The sequence below is a fragment of the Anguilla rostrata genome, chromosome 11 (assembly GCF_018555375.3).
Source record: "Anguilla rostrata isolate EN2019 chromosome 11, ASM1855537v3, whole genome shotgun sequence".
Classification (NCBI taxonomy): Eukaryota; Metazoa; Chordata; class Actinopteri; order Anguilliformes; family Anguillidae; genus Anguilla; species Anguilla rostrata.
In genome coordinates, this window is record NC_057943.1 from 42,207,710 (window position 1) to 42,223,932 (window position 16,223).

Consider the following 16,223-nt stretch of genomic DNA (forward strand, 5'->3'; position numbering starts at 1 on the left):
GAGCCTTACGTAATGTGATGACAAGAAATAAGTGAGACAAAGCATGCATTAAAAGGTGAGCAGTAGAGGATTTCTTATGCCGTTTAATTATCACAGACGAATCTGTGGCTATGGAGTTTTCACCATCTAGGTGAGCCTTGAGAGTGTGTCCTTTTCCCTTCACATTCTACTTGAATATGTGTTTAAATATTCACATATTAAAATAGTTCAATCTCAACCCAGCAGGTTTCCTGACAGACTAAAATGTGACTACAGTTGGACCCCTTTCTCCACTGATTTCCATGTTAACACGTGCACCCTGTTAAGTCCTCCACCGGCTTTGCTACAGCGGCCCAGAATGCACCTCATTATTTTACTCACGTCCAGGGCGAGCAGTCTCTTGTTGGCAGCGTCCCTGACCATCGGGGCATTGTGCATATCGTACTTCTTAATGTCCACCTCCATCTGGATCTCCTCCAGGTGGAGCAGCAGCTGAAAGCGCTTGGCGTAGTTCTGGAAGCTCAAGGGAGATTCCAGGAGATCCCTGTTGACAGGACAGAAATGCCGTCTCACTCCCAGCACGAACCCAGCAGTTACGTAGCGTATTCCTTTTTACAAATAACACGTCTCGTTCGATTTCCCATAAGTCAACACACAAAGAAAAATGGAGAGTTCTTCAGACACTCCTGGGAAATTAGCAATATACCTGGAACAGGATGCAGCAGCAACGAGGATAAAAAATACACTTGGAGTTGAATGGAAGGAGATGCCCTGATCCGCTATTAGCAACAGGCAACGCTGTGCCTATTTATGAAAGATGGCTGTTAAATTGAGGGAACATTGTGATGTGGTAATCTGGTCACATGGGCTAACCTGACTGGCTAAAAGATTAGCATCCTCTGTAGTGTTAAGAACCATGAAACACCCGGCAGATTTTCATTTCCTACAGACCCCGTGCATACGTTTTCCTTCATTTGAAGCATTCATTAACCCATGAGATAAACATGTATTTTTAAATGAATAAACTGAAATTTTTGATGTAAAGCATTTCTAAACATGAGAAGTGGAGGTTCAATGTCAGCTATTTGATTTAAGTTCACTTCTGAGTGGCTTCTCACTAAATACTTCATGACTGGTTTTTCTATATAATTGTGCTTTAATAGTATATATTATAATAAAAATTATTTAAAATTATGATTGAAAGTATAAATGTAATTATTAAACAAAGAACATGGTCTCCAAATGATCAATGTAAAATCCTGGGCAGTATAGAAACTCTGTTACATTCCAAATTTAAAAACTAATTCAAAATCTCAGCCATATAAAATAGACTCAATATCATAGATCTCATTTACTTTGGATTGTTATGTAAAAAATATAACTATTTAATTTTTTTAAGATTTTGATTGCACAGGGTCCTTTAAGGACAGAGTGAAGACCCGTTCAGCCTGTAGCTGCCAGGCACCATGTTCATTCATGCCATTCACTGCAGAAAATTGGTAAAGGTTTTGCTATTCCCAATAATGATTCACATTAAACATTGAGCAGATTAGCGCTCCATGCTACAAATCTGTTATCCTTACAGTGGCACACCTATGATACAGCCCTGTGTGTAGCCAGCAGCATTAGCACACAGCGGAATACAACCAGACAAGTCTGTGTTATCCTGAGATTGGTACATTATATAAGACCAACAAATAATCTCTTGTGGTTGGCCTAAAGGGCAACGTTCACTAAGGGCCAGCGTAGATGGTTTTTGCTAGGCCTTGCTGGTAGGCAGAATTTGAGCATTCTTCTAAGCCATTTGGGTTGCAAACCTTACATTAAGCTCACTGATAGAAAAATGGCAGAAGGCAAAGAGTAAACCTACTGGGTCAATGTGATTGCAAAAAGAGGACTACAGAGGAGGAGCTCATTCTCACCCTGCTCTACTCGTTAAAGGATGGCCATGCATCATACTTATTTTTACACGAACTTCACTTAAACTGGGTTAAGGTCTTTCACAGTCAAAGGCCAACTAGTTTAGCAACCTTCGAGGAATCAATATAAGAGATTTTTGTAGGTAGAGTTTATGAAAGTGGAAAAGGGGTTATCCAAGGCACCTACTTCATACATTGAAGCTCTTCACTGAAATGTCCGCCATCCTGCAGGAACCTTGGCAAGATCCTCACAGGCTGCGGGCATTTATAGTCACCCAAAGGCAACACCATTTCCAGCCGCTGCACAACATGGCTGTTAAAGAGACATCAAGGGAGGGGGGTCAGACTCTGATAGGATTCCACGGTCGGGGTGGGGTTTGGGGGGGGGGGGGGGGTATGAGGAACCTAAGGGGTCATTCTCTGCAAATATTCTTGTTTCAATTAATCACACACACAACCACAAAAACATATAATCTTATTGAGTACAAACTACAAAGTCTCACATCAAAAACGGCAGTTGACAAATTAAATGACGGTTTCCATAACTATGCGTAATGACTTGGTCCAGCAGATTCATTTCCTCATTGAACTCATGTTGAACCATGGAGACTTAGTTATCAGCAGATGTTCTTAAAGCTCAACAGTTGACACCAGACAGAACTGTCTGGTAAAATTATCTAGTCGGCCGATGACCCCTAGGTCCCATTTACACTTCCCTGTTCAAGTGCTGTGCTGGCACAAATTATGGGAACACTACCAGTTTGACGATTAATATACTATTTAGCAACAATTTCTTTTTTTGACATAATTAATGTAACATGTAATAAATGTAACATCAACAATGAAAATATAAAGAGATAATTAGCATTTGTATTTAAAAAGTAATAATCTGCACACCTTCCTATATGTATTAGTTCAGCTACATAATTGAGCTGTCTAATGTATCTAACTGTTGCATTTTAAAAATTTCCCTGAACATGCATTTCTTTGCCCAGTACTGTTTTACATAAAATTATAATATTAATGCAAAGAAAACAGTTTTTTTTTTTTGGTTTGTCATTTAATGTCATTACCACTCATGGTCAAGAAGATAAATGTTTCAAATACATTTTTACCAATGAAAATGGCCCTGAAGAAAACGCAGATAAAAGTTTTAAGAGTGCTAAACTTCTTTAAGCACAGTGTTTTCATAATGTGTGCCAGTACTGTATATCTGAACCGTTCCCCAATTAACATTGCAGCCCAAATGCACAAATGTATGTTCATTACTGCTCACATCAGTAATTCTGTGATATGTACGTGCTTGCACTCAACATGGACAGCTAACATAGGGAGTGTTGCGTGTCTAAATGTATATCAGTGTGTTTGATGGTCCCTCTGAAGTCTAACCCTCCGATTCTGTACTGGACCAGGACCATGATGAGAGAATGCTAGAAATCAACACATTCCTTATTTTCTTTCATTCATACACACACTCACATACACACACACACACTCACATACACATACACACACACTTGCACACAGACACACACCTACGCATATCATTAAAGGCTTTATGGTATTTATAATTATATTTAATAATCCTGCCATCTCTCTTCCCCCTTCTTTCCATCCTTCTCTGTGTACCCCAGGTTGTGTTTGTGCCCGTCTTTCACCCACAAGGCCTTGGAGCAGGAATGAGCGGGAGAACAAACAGGCAGGAGATAATGGCAGCAGCCAGCCGGTGGAGAACAAAGCTAAAAAGATGCTTAAATATAAAATATCAGCATGAAGCTCTACGCCTAGAAAACCTACACGTAACGTATTTCGGACCAAACAATTTATATACCAATCGAAGCCATCCTTAAACGTACTTTAAATACTCCCGACAAGATCTTTTGTAACCTGTGAACTTTTGGGGGAAATTAGCATGGGGAAGATTTTCATTTATTTGTTTGTTTGTACAATGAATGTGCTCTCTCCCTCTCTACCAGCAAATAAAAACACCAGTGAAAAACAGAATTCCCTCATGTCCCTGTGCCCAGCGATTGTGACAGAGCGGGTGGGGTCCCAGTGCCTTACCTCTCAGGAGGTTCTCCCTCTACGATCGTGCACGCCATCACCACGCGTTTAATGGCAGCTTGGGGCTTGTAGGGGGTGACAGGGGCCAGATCCACAGCCAGGCTGCTGCTGCACATGGCCTCCAGGAAGCGTACGATATGGAAAGCATTGGAGACCAGCGAGGTCTTGAACTCAAAGGCCAGCGTGGCAGGGAAGAAGCCCACATACTGAGAGTGGAAACTGACCTGTACCTCATACCGCTGACCTGCAGTGAGAAGCAACCGACCAAACCTGTTATCTAAAGCAATACAGGAAATCACAGCGTTCGCCTGTACTTCAGCTATATACACACACTATATAGCAGTTTTAAATGCACAACAGTACATACTAGTTTGTAAAATATGTGCAAAATAATGAAAGAAAAAAAAAAACTATGAATTTGTCATAAATGTTCTTTTTACTGGCTGGTTTTAGCTGATTGATTGTTTACAAACTGGAATTACAGTTGCATTCACGCACTTACCAGACGCCAGAATCCAGAAAAACCAACATAGCTCACTTTTTTTTTCTTACTCACTATATTACACTGCAATAACACGCCAGGTTTTCTGTCTCGCGGTCATCACTGTTTTCTCACCGGGACTGAGGCAGAGTGGCTTAGCCCGCGTCACCCTCTCTTCATCGGACAGAGTGCAGCAGCGCATCCAGTGCAGGGCGCTGTAGTAGCAGAAGTACACCGGCCCGGTCCCGGTGTTGGCGATGTAGAGCGTCACCGTGCACTCCCTGCCGCGCTCCACGTCAAACCGGATCTTGCCCTCCTCGGCGCTGGCCGGCCGATCGGAGGTGATCTCGATCCCAAACTTGTCGGCGATGAAGGTGGACCTGGGGACGGAAGAGGATGATCGTCAGCTGCTCCCCTCAGTTCCACGCAGGTATGTCATGGATACGCAGGACACAGGCACAGCTTACGTTGCCAGATGACTTCGCCCAAACCCGATCTCATGTCTGGGACGAAATCGACCGCGCTAGAGAAGCGGCCTTTATACGTGCAATCTTAAATTTGGCAACACGTGTGTTTCTCCAGCACGGATCTGTTAAGCAGGCAGACTGAGGCTCACCAGCCCTCAGAGAGACCAGGGGCGGGTTCTCCAGCACACTCCCGTCTCCGAGCGCCTTACCGGTTCTCCCTCAGGGACTGCAGCACCTGGTTGGCCAGCCGCCTCCGAGCCTGCACTTGGGTCTCAGTGCCCGGTGGAGGGGCACCGGCAGAGGGGGCAGAGGGGGCAGAGGGGGCAGCAGAGGGGCCCGCGGGTACGGGCTGACTGCTGGCGGGCTGAGAGCATCTGCGGGACGTCCTCCACTGGTCCTGATACACCAGTCGCACCTGACGGAGGCCAACACAGCACTGATTGGATTGTAAAAGTGTCCATTTCCAGCTGTAGCGGTGGTTTGCCTACCAATGTACTTTTTGTAAGTGGCTTTAGACAAAACCTCCAAATGCCCAAACTGAAAATTGTACATTGTAAAAGCAAGGTCAGGACTATGAAAAAGTAGCCATCACTGCACAGAGAGGATGTGTATGTATAAGGGGGGATTCCACATATTTGAATTTCTGTTACAATTGTGTGCATAAGAAGTTTTATTTGCCATTTTCATTAACTGTTTTTTATTTTGCATGGTGTGTCTTGCAGGTGATTGATTGAAATGTTCCCTGGTGTGACTAATTGTGGGCCTATTTTAGCTCAGCTGTGTGGATTAATAAGGGGTGATCTTTTCAGAACTAGGTTTGGGTAGTATAGTAGCAATGACTTTGCCTTCTTTGTCTAAACTGCCAAAACAAACTTGATGCAAATGGCCTGGTAATATGTGAAGCCAGGGTCTGCATTTCTGGCTTGTTTGTAAATAAACTGAATATATATATATATATATATATATGAGGGGCCAAACAGGAAATATTTAATGAAGTCTGATATATACATACATCATTTTTGATATATATACATTGAACTGTGATATATATACATAAAAACCGATGTATATACATTGTTTTTGATATTTATATATTGAAAACAATATATACACATCATTTCTGATATATATATATATATATATCATTCGAAACAGGCATATATTTGGGCATCCCATTGGGTCTTATTAAGACATAATCAGTGCAATCCAGATTAATTTTTAATTGGACTGAGACTGAAAATTATATTATTCTATTCTGTAAGAATGTTGATGTGAATATAACAATTGAGACAGTGAAATGTCGCTAGCTCTCCGATTTTAATACAGGCACATATTTGGTCCGCTTCTTATGGGTCTTCCTGGGGTTTGCCCGGGTTTGTTAATGTGAGCCGTGCTGTTCCTGAACGAACTTCGCTTTTAATTTCAGCTACTGTATGCTTTGTGGTGAACGTGCTTCGCCCTTATTTTTTAACGGTACGCAATGGCTGAAAGAGCCAGAGAACTTGTCCAAACACTTTTAGACAGTGACACATTTATTGAAACACTTGGAAACGCATGTGGTAGACCTGACACTACAAATGCTCCACCACGAGACAGCCATGCCCAAACACGCCACCAAACCACTGATGAACGACGCTGAAGTTGGCTCCCGATTCGAAATTTTCGGTCCACCTTAAATCGGTTGCGTTAAATGATTGGACGGTTTCGCGGTCTTCCTTACGTATTTACAAAGGTTATAATTAGCTTCTAAAAGAGAGATACGGATCAATAGAGAAATTGAACAATGGTGGTAATGAGAATTAAAAAAAAAAAAAAAAAATTTTTAATTATGTTACGTTCACTTCACATGTCTTTTAAGACTACTATGGACAGATAAGTGTCACGTATTTTGTTTTCTCCTCAGAATCTAATAGTCTCACCATTGCATCAGGTGTGTATGAGAGAACAGGAAATAATGCACATCTGAAATGTTGTGGACGAAAAATCACTGCACCATATTCAAATAAAACTCCAAACTGTCTATATAAACAAATATATGAATAAACTCCTATTGAAAAATTGACATATTAGATGACTATTTCTCATCAAAATTTAAAAGGCTGAAAATGGTCTACATCCTACCCCATTTCTGTGAAATTTTACTATTGCATTTTTTAATAATCCCACCTCAAACTTTCCATGTAATCCAATAGATGCCAATTGAAAAATATGAAAGTCTGGACAAGAATTTCTCTCCAAATGTAAAAGTTCACAAACTTATGACACTTGTCCCTGGCAGAAGGGGTCCTGGTCTACATCCTAACCCATTTCTATTAAATTTTACTGTAGCATTTTTTAATAATCCCACTTCAAATTTTCCATGTAATCCAATAGAGTCCGAACTGAAAAATATGAAAGTTTGGATAAGAATTTCTCTCCAAATGTAAAAGTTCACAAAATTCAGACACTTGTTCCAGGCAGAAGGGGTCCTGTTCTACACCCTACCCTATTTCTGTGAAATTTTACAGTAGCAGTTTTTAATAATCCCACTTCAAACTTTCCATGCAATCCAATAGAACCCAATTGAAAAATATGAAAGTTTGGACAAGAATTTCTCTCCAAATGTCAAATGTAAAAGTTCACAAAATTCTGACACTTGTTCCTGACAGAAGGGGGTCCTGGTCTACATCCTACCGCATTTCTGTGAAATTTTACTTTTTTAAATAATCCCACTTCAAACATGCTCAATCCAATTAAAAATTAATTTGGATTGCACTATGTCTTAATAAAGACCCAATGGGATGCCCAAATATATGCCTGTTCCAGATTATATATATACATCGGTTTCAATGTATATATATCAGAAATGCTGTATATATATATATATATATTGTTTTCAATGTATATATATCAGAAATTATTATATATATATATATATATATATATATATATATATATATATATATCGGTTTTGATGTATAAATATCAAATATGTTGTATATTTATCGTTTTCAATGTATAAATATAAAAAATAATGTATATATATCGGTTTTGATGTATATATATATATATATATATATATATATATATATATATATCAAGAAATTATGTATATATATCACAGTTCAATGTATATATATCAAGAAAGATGTATATATATATATATATATATATATATATATATATCAGTTTCAATGTATATATATCAAAAATGATGTATATATATATCAGACTTCATTAAATATTTCCTGTTTGGCCGCTCATAATATATATATATCCAGTGGGCTCCAGATTTATTGGCACCCTTAATAAAAGAAAAAAAGGCTGCATATAATAAATGACACAGATAATAATCTATGCTATGTTCAAACATGAGAAAACTATATACTTTTATTTCAATACATTTATTCTCATGCTTCAATGTTTTTTTTATTAAGTAATCTATTTTTTCCAGAAAACCATAGGTGCCATAATTATTGGCACCCCTAGTAAAATCAAACAAAATGAAACTGGCAATACAATTTTACTTAATTTAGTTCATCTCAGTCTAAAGGAACTATATTGTGTCATTCCATCACATCCAGTTTCACTAGAGGATAAAAATGAGTTAACAAGCATACAAAATCCCTTTGTCATCCATCAGCATGGGAAAAGCCAAATAACTGTCAATTCAGAAGAGACCGATGGTAATTTACCGGCGGGGTAAATTCCACTTCAGTTCAAAGAAACGTTTTTTTTTTTTTAAGGCTGAAGAATGAAGGCTGAATTAGGTATCGGACACCATGCATACTAGTAATGGTGACAGCGGAAATAAAACATACATCCATATGAATCTTTTATTAATGAATATAGTGGAAAAATCTCCCAAAATGGGGTTTGACATGGCTTGATGGGCTAATACTGGAAAAGCAAAATCTTTAACCAGCTTATTTACCAGGGTAGAAAGAATAGGTGTAATCATTTTTAAAATAGGCTATATAAAACTAAAATAGAAAAATCTGAATTTAATTCAGGCAAGAGATCGATGTGATGAGATTCCGTGGTGCATCTTTATCACTATATCAATTCGTAAAATTAATAGCAATGTATATTCTTCCTATTTACTTTTCATTTTCACCATTGCCAGTAGGCTACGCATGGTGCCCATACAGGCCTACCTCAAAAAAGTTACATTTTTATTCAACGTTTAGGTTTTTTGCCATGTTATACCATTTTCGTAATAAGTTTTTTATTACACCCACAGTTCCGATTGAAACACAGAAACTTTACGCGTGAACTGTGAGAACCTACTGTTTCATCATACTAGCTGAAGTTGGCTCCCGATTCGCAGCTCCCGATTCAACATTTCCAGTCCACCTTAAATCGGTTGCGTTATATGATCGGATGTCGCGGTTTGTAAAGGCTATAATTTGCTTCTAAAAGTTAGATACGGCTCAAGTGAGGAATTGAACAAAGGTGGTGATTTGAAATTAGTTTTTTTATTATTATTTTTTATTTTGTTATGTTCACTTCACATGTCGTTTAAGACGACGCTTTCTGTAATATTGAAATATCAGATACCCTAAATCTAATTGTCTCAACATTACGTGTGTATGAGAGAACAGGAAATAATTTACATTTGAAATGTTGTGGATGAAATATCACTGCAAACATAAACAAAACTCCAAACTGTCTATATAAACAAATACAGTAATAAAATCCTTTTGAAAAATTGACATATTAGATAAATATCAAAGTTTGTATAATTATTTCTCTCCAAATGTAAATGTTCAGAAAATTCTGACACTTGTTACTGGCAGAAGGGGTCCTGGTCTACATCCTACGCCATTTATGTGAAATTTTACTGTAGCAGTTTTTAATAATCCCACTTCAAACTTTCCATGTAATCCAATAGATGGTAATTGAAAAATATGAAAGTTTGTATAAGCATTTGTAATCAAATGTGAAAGTTCAGAAAATTCTGACACTTGCTCCTGGCAGAAGGGGTCCTGGTCTACAAAAGATCACTTTTTTCAATATGGCTGTATTGACATGTACAGAAAGTCAGTAGTGGGATTATTTGAAAATGCTATAGCAAAACTGCACGCAGTTGGGCTAGGATGTAGAACAGGACCCCTTCTATCATGAACAAGTATCCACAGTTTGAGACCTTTTTATATTAGCCTGCATTGGATTACATTGGATGTTTGTAGATTGTACATTGAAGTAAAATTTCACAGAAATGGGGTAGTATGTAGACCAGGAACCCATCTGCCAGGAACAAGTGTCAGAATGTTCTGAACTTTGACATCTGGGGAGAAATTCTAATCTAAACTTTCATATTCATCTAATACGTCCATTTTTCAATAGGATTTTATTACTGTATTTGTTTATACAAACAGACAGTTTGGAGTTTTATTTGCATATGGTGCAGTGATATTTCATCCACACCATTTAAAATGTACATTATTTCCTGTTCTCTCATACACACGTAATGTTAAGACGATTGTATTTTGAGGAGAAAATAAAATGCGTGACAATCTGATATTTCAATATTACAGAAAGCGACATGTCATGTGAACGTAACAAAACAAAAAATAATAATTAAAAAACTAATTTCAAATCACCACCTTTGTTCAATTTCTCACTTGAGCCGTATCTCACTTTTAGAAGCAAATTCTAGCTTTTGCTAACCGCGAAACCATCAGATCATATAACGCAACCGATTTAATGTGGACCGGAAACCGTCTAAGACGCCTATATGACTGATATACCTACACTCTGCGTTGTAAATGGGCTTAGTTTTTAAACATTCATGGTGAACAGCAACACATACGTGTTCCTACAATTTAACATTATTTATGGTAATACAAATGTTAAATATTCTATGTTCAAACAACAATAAAAAATGAGAGCAAAAATGACAAAATTTCAGAGACGTCCAATATGAATGTTCTGCCAATTGTAAGAACCTATTGTGAAACATGTAGCCTAGTGCAATAAGGTGTTTTGCCGAAGTAGGCTACGTACATTCTCATCTTTTTCAACAGGCGGGTGCTAAGACATCGATCCGTAATCCACATAAGTAAAGCAAACTGTAATGAGTTTCGAAACTTATCTGTAATGACTTTCGAAAATAATAACTTATTATTATTTTACCTTAGGATTGAAGCGTACCGTCCCCGATCGTACACTGGCTTTGTGGAACTTCCTCAGCGCATATAAGACGTTTGAAAAGTTCGGGTCTTTGCCTCCGGCCCTACAAAAGAATTAGGAAATTGAGACTGGGCTGTTGGTACTATCCGAGCCATATATAGATCGGTTAAAATAATAATAATAATAATAATAGGCTAATTACCTGTTTCTGAACTCTGAATTGTATATATCTCGAAGCCGGTCTTTCTCGGTTATAGATTTTCGATTAGTCTCTCCTAAGAACTCCATAAAGTCCAGTCCAACCTCCAGAATTTCTCTAAGGGGTCGACGCATGACGTCTCTAACAAAATTACAATTTGCTTAAACACGATTTCAAAGACAGATAATGAAGCTGAACACTAGACTATATATATAGTAGGCTACGATGTGGATAACTGTGGTGCCCGGAAGGACCAATGATCATACAAAACGTTATCATCATTCATTCCTAGGAAATGCAGCTCCCAGCTATGAAACGAAACTTAAAATGCTACAGAACCGTCAACACGGAAAGCTATGTCAAATGTTTTACTTTCAGTGAAAATATTTAGGTTAGTTGGCTAAAACTCCAGATTTGGACATAAGTGTTCATGACTGAAATGGATAATAATAACGTTTTAATAATATTTTATTGCATAGTCTATCATCCTCACCACACCCCCATTTTACGGCAATTGCTAAATGGAATGAGTAAAAAAAGAAACGAAAGTACAAAGGCAAGATTGGAACAGAAATCTTAAGTAATCCTTTATTTCCCAGCAAGCAGGACCATAATAACTAGGAATGTGGAAAAATGATAGTGAAACTGGTATTAAGGCTTACGAGGGAGGCATGGAAAAGGGATGAGAAGTTACATAATTTATTTATTTTCACTGTAGGCTACTTCCTGTTTTATCTGTCGTGTTATCGACTGTAATTAAAGCCCCGAATAACTTTAGCTTGGTAAAATGAAACTTACCAACAACGTAGCCTACTTATTCTGAATACAAGTATACTTATATATTAACTATAATACGGTACCGCCGCAATATACAAATCACAATATGTAGGCATATCTTATCCATGATCTACTAGTAGGTAGCCTATATTATCTCACGATATTGTCTACAAATGTATGCAAAATAAACCTCCGATCAACAGAAGATACTGACGTTCGCTATTCTCAAACGTAGGCCAATTTATTTAGCATAATATAATATAAGCAGTTGGAGTAGGCCGTATGCGTGGAAAGTTGATGTTTTATTGATACTGATGTTCAATTCCAAAAACCGGCATACATACAGGTGTCACACCGAAATCTGTGACCCATCGAAATCTGTGACCGCAGAGGCCGCTGTTGCACGTTTTCTGCATGCGTGTTGTTGAGAACGGGCATGAAAAAGACGGCGTTTACGTAGACGGCCTAAGCTACTCATAAACATTGGATTGCCATCGCTCTCTGTCCAGTGCATGTAATCGCTGGTTGTTATTGCTTCCTATGGGGAAAGAGGCAACGTTGGTGGATCATACTAACCACCCCAGGCATGGTATATGTCAGTAGAAAGTAAATAAAATAAATTAAGTTTAAAAAAATGTTTTAGAAACAACTGTTTTATTTTTATTATTACTACATTTTATGAAATTAACTATAAACTATTTCTAAAAATGTGTATTTGTCCCTGCATGCACAATGTGACATTTAGTGATTTAGTTATACCTGAGGTCACAGATTTCGGTGGGTCACAGATTTCGGTGTAACACTGGCCCTCCAGGACCGAAATTGACCACCCCTAGTCAAGAGAGACTGGATATCTTCAGTCTATACTACGCATTTTTACTACGAAACGTGATATTTTTCATATGTTTTTTTTTTTTTGCTGGAATAGATGTGTGGTGCTTAACGTTGATTATGACTTCTGATTTCATAACTGCAGGGTTAAACAAGACACATAACACAATCTTTCTACCCTGATAGTGTATTGCTTTTATAAAAATATAAAAAAAGGACAGTGTTTAACTTTTTCTAATGTTGGGGTCACTCCAGGAAACGTTAATTTAGGGGGTTCTCCCTGCTGTTAACCTCATTTTTAACTCTGGGGACAGCAGGATGGTTAAAATGTAAAGACAAGTGCAGTCATTCCCAAGAGGGGGAAAGTATAGTCTCAAGACGTGCGGACTGAATTGACTACTCGTCACCTACCCTACAGAACGTCAACTAAACAAGAACAAAACTACGCAAATGGGAATGAACCTACATTCAGTAGAATAAAATTTTCATACAGTGGATAGGCCATGCAATAATTGGGTATTTATTGAGGCACAATTGCTTAAATCAGGGCCGCCGAATCCTGTTTCTGAAGATCTACCGTCCTAGAGGTATATAAAAATACCAAGTAAAAAAATTCCTAATTTGGTATTTTGTCCTTGTATCCTAGTATACAAAATAGATTAAGCTGTTTCACAAATTTGCTCATTTCACATTGCAAGTCAAACACACAACAACTGCAGTCCACCTCCTGTCTCCTATCTTCCGTCCTCAGTGGTACCACGAATAGGCGATAGACTAGCCTACTGTCCAGGACAACATTTATGTCAGCAGGAGTCACGTGGCTTTATGCGGTTAAATTATTCATAGTATGATGACCAAATGATATATAAACGTATCTATAAAAACATTAATATATTCTCGATATCTACAAAAATTAATTAATACAGACACATTTCAAGAAATATTTATGAACACAGAATCTAATTCCCCTGTTGCGTTTCCTTAGTTTAAAATTAATTTACCGAATCAGTGGCAAATGAAAGACCACCTCAAAAGGCATAGCCCTGCTTATGTACAGTGTTCCGAGTGCTTACAGCTGTCAGTCTGCAAGTGTTTTGTGGTTTGCAAAGTCATAACCATTTTTTGACTTTACGTTTTATACACATTTTTATTTGCGTATTTATTTGCGTGGTGAAGTAGACATAGGTTAATAATTGTTGCCAAACAAGCAGGCCTAAGATAGCTTACTTGATCTCAGAAAGTCGGAAATTGACCTGATCAGATTTTAATAAATTGTGTCGTGTCTAGGAACCGACAGAATTCAAAGTCCAATCATTAATTTGTATAAAACAACTTCACGAGGGAAAAGATACCACAGCAGCAAGCTCTTCAGAAAAGTTAGACTTTATTTGCACAGGTGCACAAAGCCGGATCAATTCTGCAGAATTGAACCTCGATTGTCAGTTTTACATTCATCTTATACACTGTGTACCCCACAACTCCCCCTAACACATTCCTTACAATACCATCTGTCCTTCTTGGCACCACAATGATTTCCTGTTCTTGGGTCTACCTGACCTTCTTGGCACCACAATGATTTTCTGTTCTTGGGTGATAACATCATTGTGGAAAGTTACCCCAACTTTCCCTTAAAAAATATTAGTCTTTATTCTGTAATTTTCCATTAAGAATACAAGTCACAGCCTCCTGTAATTTTCCATTGTATTCAGGTTACATAGGGGTCACTGTAAAATATTAGTCTTCTAGCACATTTATTAGCAGTAGATCAGTTTGAAAATATAAGTGTATGGTTAGTATTTGATTAATGTTTTCTGCTGAGTGAGTAAGTGTGTTTTTTTTTTAAGCCTTCTGCGTTCTCTTGCTTTTTTTCTACAGTTGATACTGTGGTTTCTTGCGTTTCCATAAGCTCAGCTGCAACTAATGATGCAGGTTTAATGGATTACATATTGATTATATGAGTGAATAGTCATACATGTGATGTACCTTTACCATGGAGCATCGAGAGTTTGGAGGAACCAGTTTGATCAACATTGATGGGAATACCCTAACTTTAACATGTGACGTCATCACAATCATGGGGAGTCTCAAAATTTTCCTACAATTGCTTTTGGCAATGACATAGAAAGGAGCATCTATCCTCCGAGATAACTAAGATATTAATTGGTTGGAATTCCCAAAATGAGAACACGCATTATTGAGCGAGGGCGCCTACACAAGTGGCGAGCGAAACAGCGGAACACCTGTTTCATCTACACGTGCAAACGTCTTCTAGAGGAGCTCAGCGATTGGCTCGTTTCACCAATGAATTTAAATATCTATGCAATTTAAGTGCGACCTCTTACCTGATTTTTAATACGAAAGGTGGTCTAAAGCGGAAAAAGTAAGATGCAGGGCCTTATTTTTTATTCGCTCCTGGTTGGTCTCGCTGTAGCAGGTCCTTTCCTTACAACCTATGAAAGCCAAGACTTCACTCCAGATTATGGTGACACTAATGCTGGTCAATTGTTCGACAGTGCTCGTCCTGTACTCAGAGACCGTGACCTCGTGAACCACGAAGGCGAGTTTGTGTTCCCCGACCTAGAGGATGAGGATTCAAGCGATTTCGACGGAAATGTGGAGTTGGAGGTTGCTGATGATTACTCTGTAGAAGGTGATGTTGGTGTAGGCAGTTTCAAATTCATACCTGGTGGCGTCAAACTCTTCTCAGAAGGCAGTGGGCTCCCGGAGGAAGAGGAAAGGGCGCAGCGCTGGCCCCAGGAGCTCGAGTTGGAATACGATCCTGAGCTCCCAGTGCGCACGGGAGAGCACACTGAGCTCTCCGAGCGTACGAACGACGAGTCGGCCGATGTTGCACCTCGCAGAACTGGTGTTGGTGAAAATTGGCCTGAATTCCCAGAGCAGCACGAGGAACGGGCGTGGTATGGCGATATTGTCGCTCTAAAAACAAGGATCGCAGAAGCTGAACGTATGAGTGCCGAGTCAACAAGCGACTAAAATCTTTTGCTAAGGTGGGCAGCTAGCTAGAGTATTTCCAAGTCGTTGGGATTTGTGGGGGTTCCATACCAAAGTTAACGTGGCAATTTCTTTTTATTTATTTTTTTTACAGGCCCTGTACACCGTTGTCCCACCAAGTGCATTGTGTAAAAATAAAATCTCGTTCAGTGGAATAGTCTTGTGTGGCGTTTTGACTTGTTCATTTCTGTAGGCTAAGCGGTTTCTTGACTCCTGCTTAAGATGCCATCCGCCCCAATGTTACGGTATTACAGGGGCTGCTCAATGCAACTAATGTAGTGCTGCTTAAGACGAGCTCCACGTCTGCAAACGTATTGACTTGATTTGTATTGCACATCACTAGGGCACTGTCATTCACAACTAAGACAATGGGACTTTCT

At 38.6% G+C, this 16,223-nt stretch overlaps 1 protein-coding gene and 2 long non-coding RNA genes across 3 annotated transcripts in view; 2 read left to right on the forward strand and 1 right to left on the reverse strand.

Annotated features, from left to right (window-relative positions):
• Positions 1–11,543, reverse strand: part of LOC135234987 (putative helicase mov-10-B.2) — a 28,517-nt gene extending 16,974 nt beyond the window's left edge. Inside the window, 7 exon segments of the mRNA XM_064300161.1 lie at positions 361–523; positions 2,086–2,211; positions 3,963–4,206; positions 4,579–4,823; positions 5,120–5,325; positions 11,028–11,127; positions 11,227–11,543. Of these exon segments, the coding sequence (XP_064156231.1) occupies positions 361–523; positions 2,086–2,211; positions 3,963–4,206; positions 4,579–4,823; positions 5,120–5,325; positions 11,028–11,127; positions 11,227–11,357 (1,215 nt within the window). The 5' untranslated portion in view covers positions 11,358–11,543.
• A 2,566-nt stretch (positions 11,544–14,109) lies between these two features.
• On the forward strand, positions 14,110–14,731 carry LOC135234990 (uncharacterized). Its single transcript, XR_010324264.1, has 2 exons — positions 14,110–14,568; positions 14,615–14,731. It is a non-coding gene; the product is annotated as an uncharacterized LOC135234990 (long non-coding RNA).
• Positions 14,732–15,018: 287 nt separating this feature from the next.
• Positions 15,019–15,998, forward strand: LOC135234989 (uncharacterized). The gene is made up of 2 exons (XR_010324263.1): positions 15,019–15,839; positions 15,938–15,998. It is a non-coding gene; the product is annotated as an uncharacterized LOC135234989 (long non-coding RNA).
• Positions 15,999–16,223: the final 225 nt, after the last annotated feature.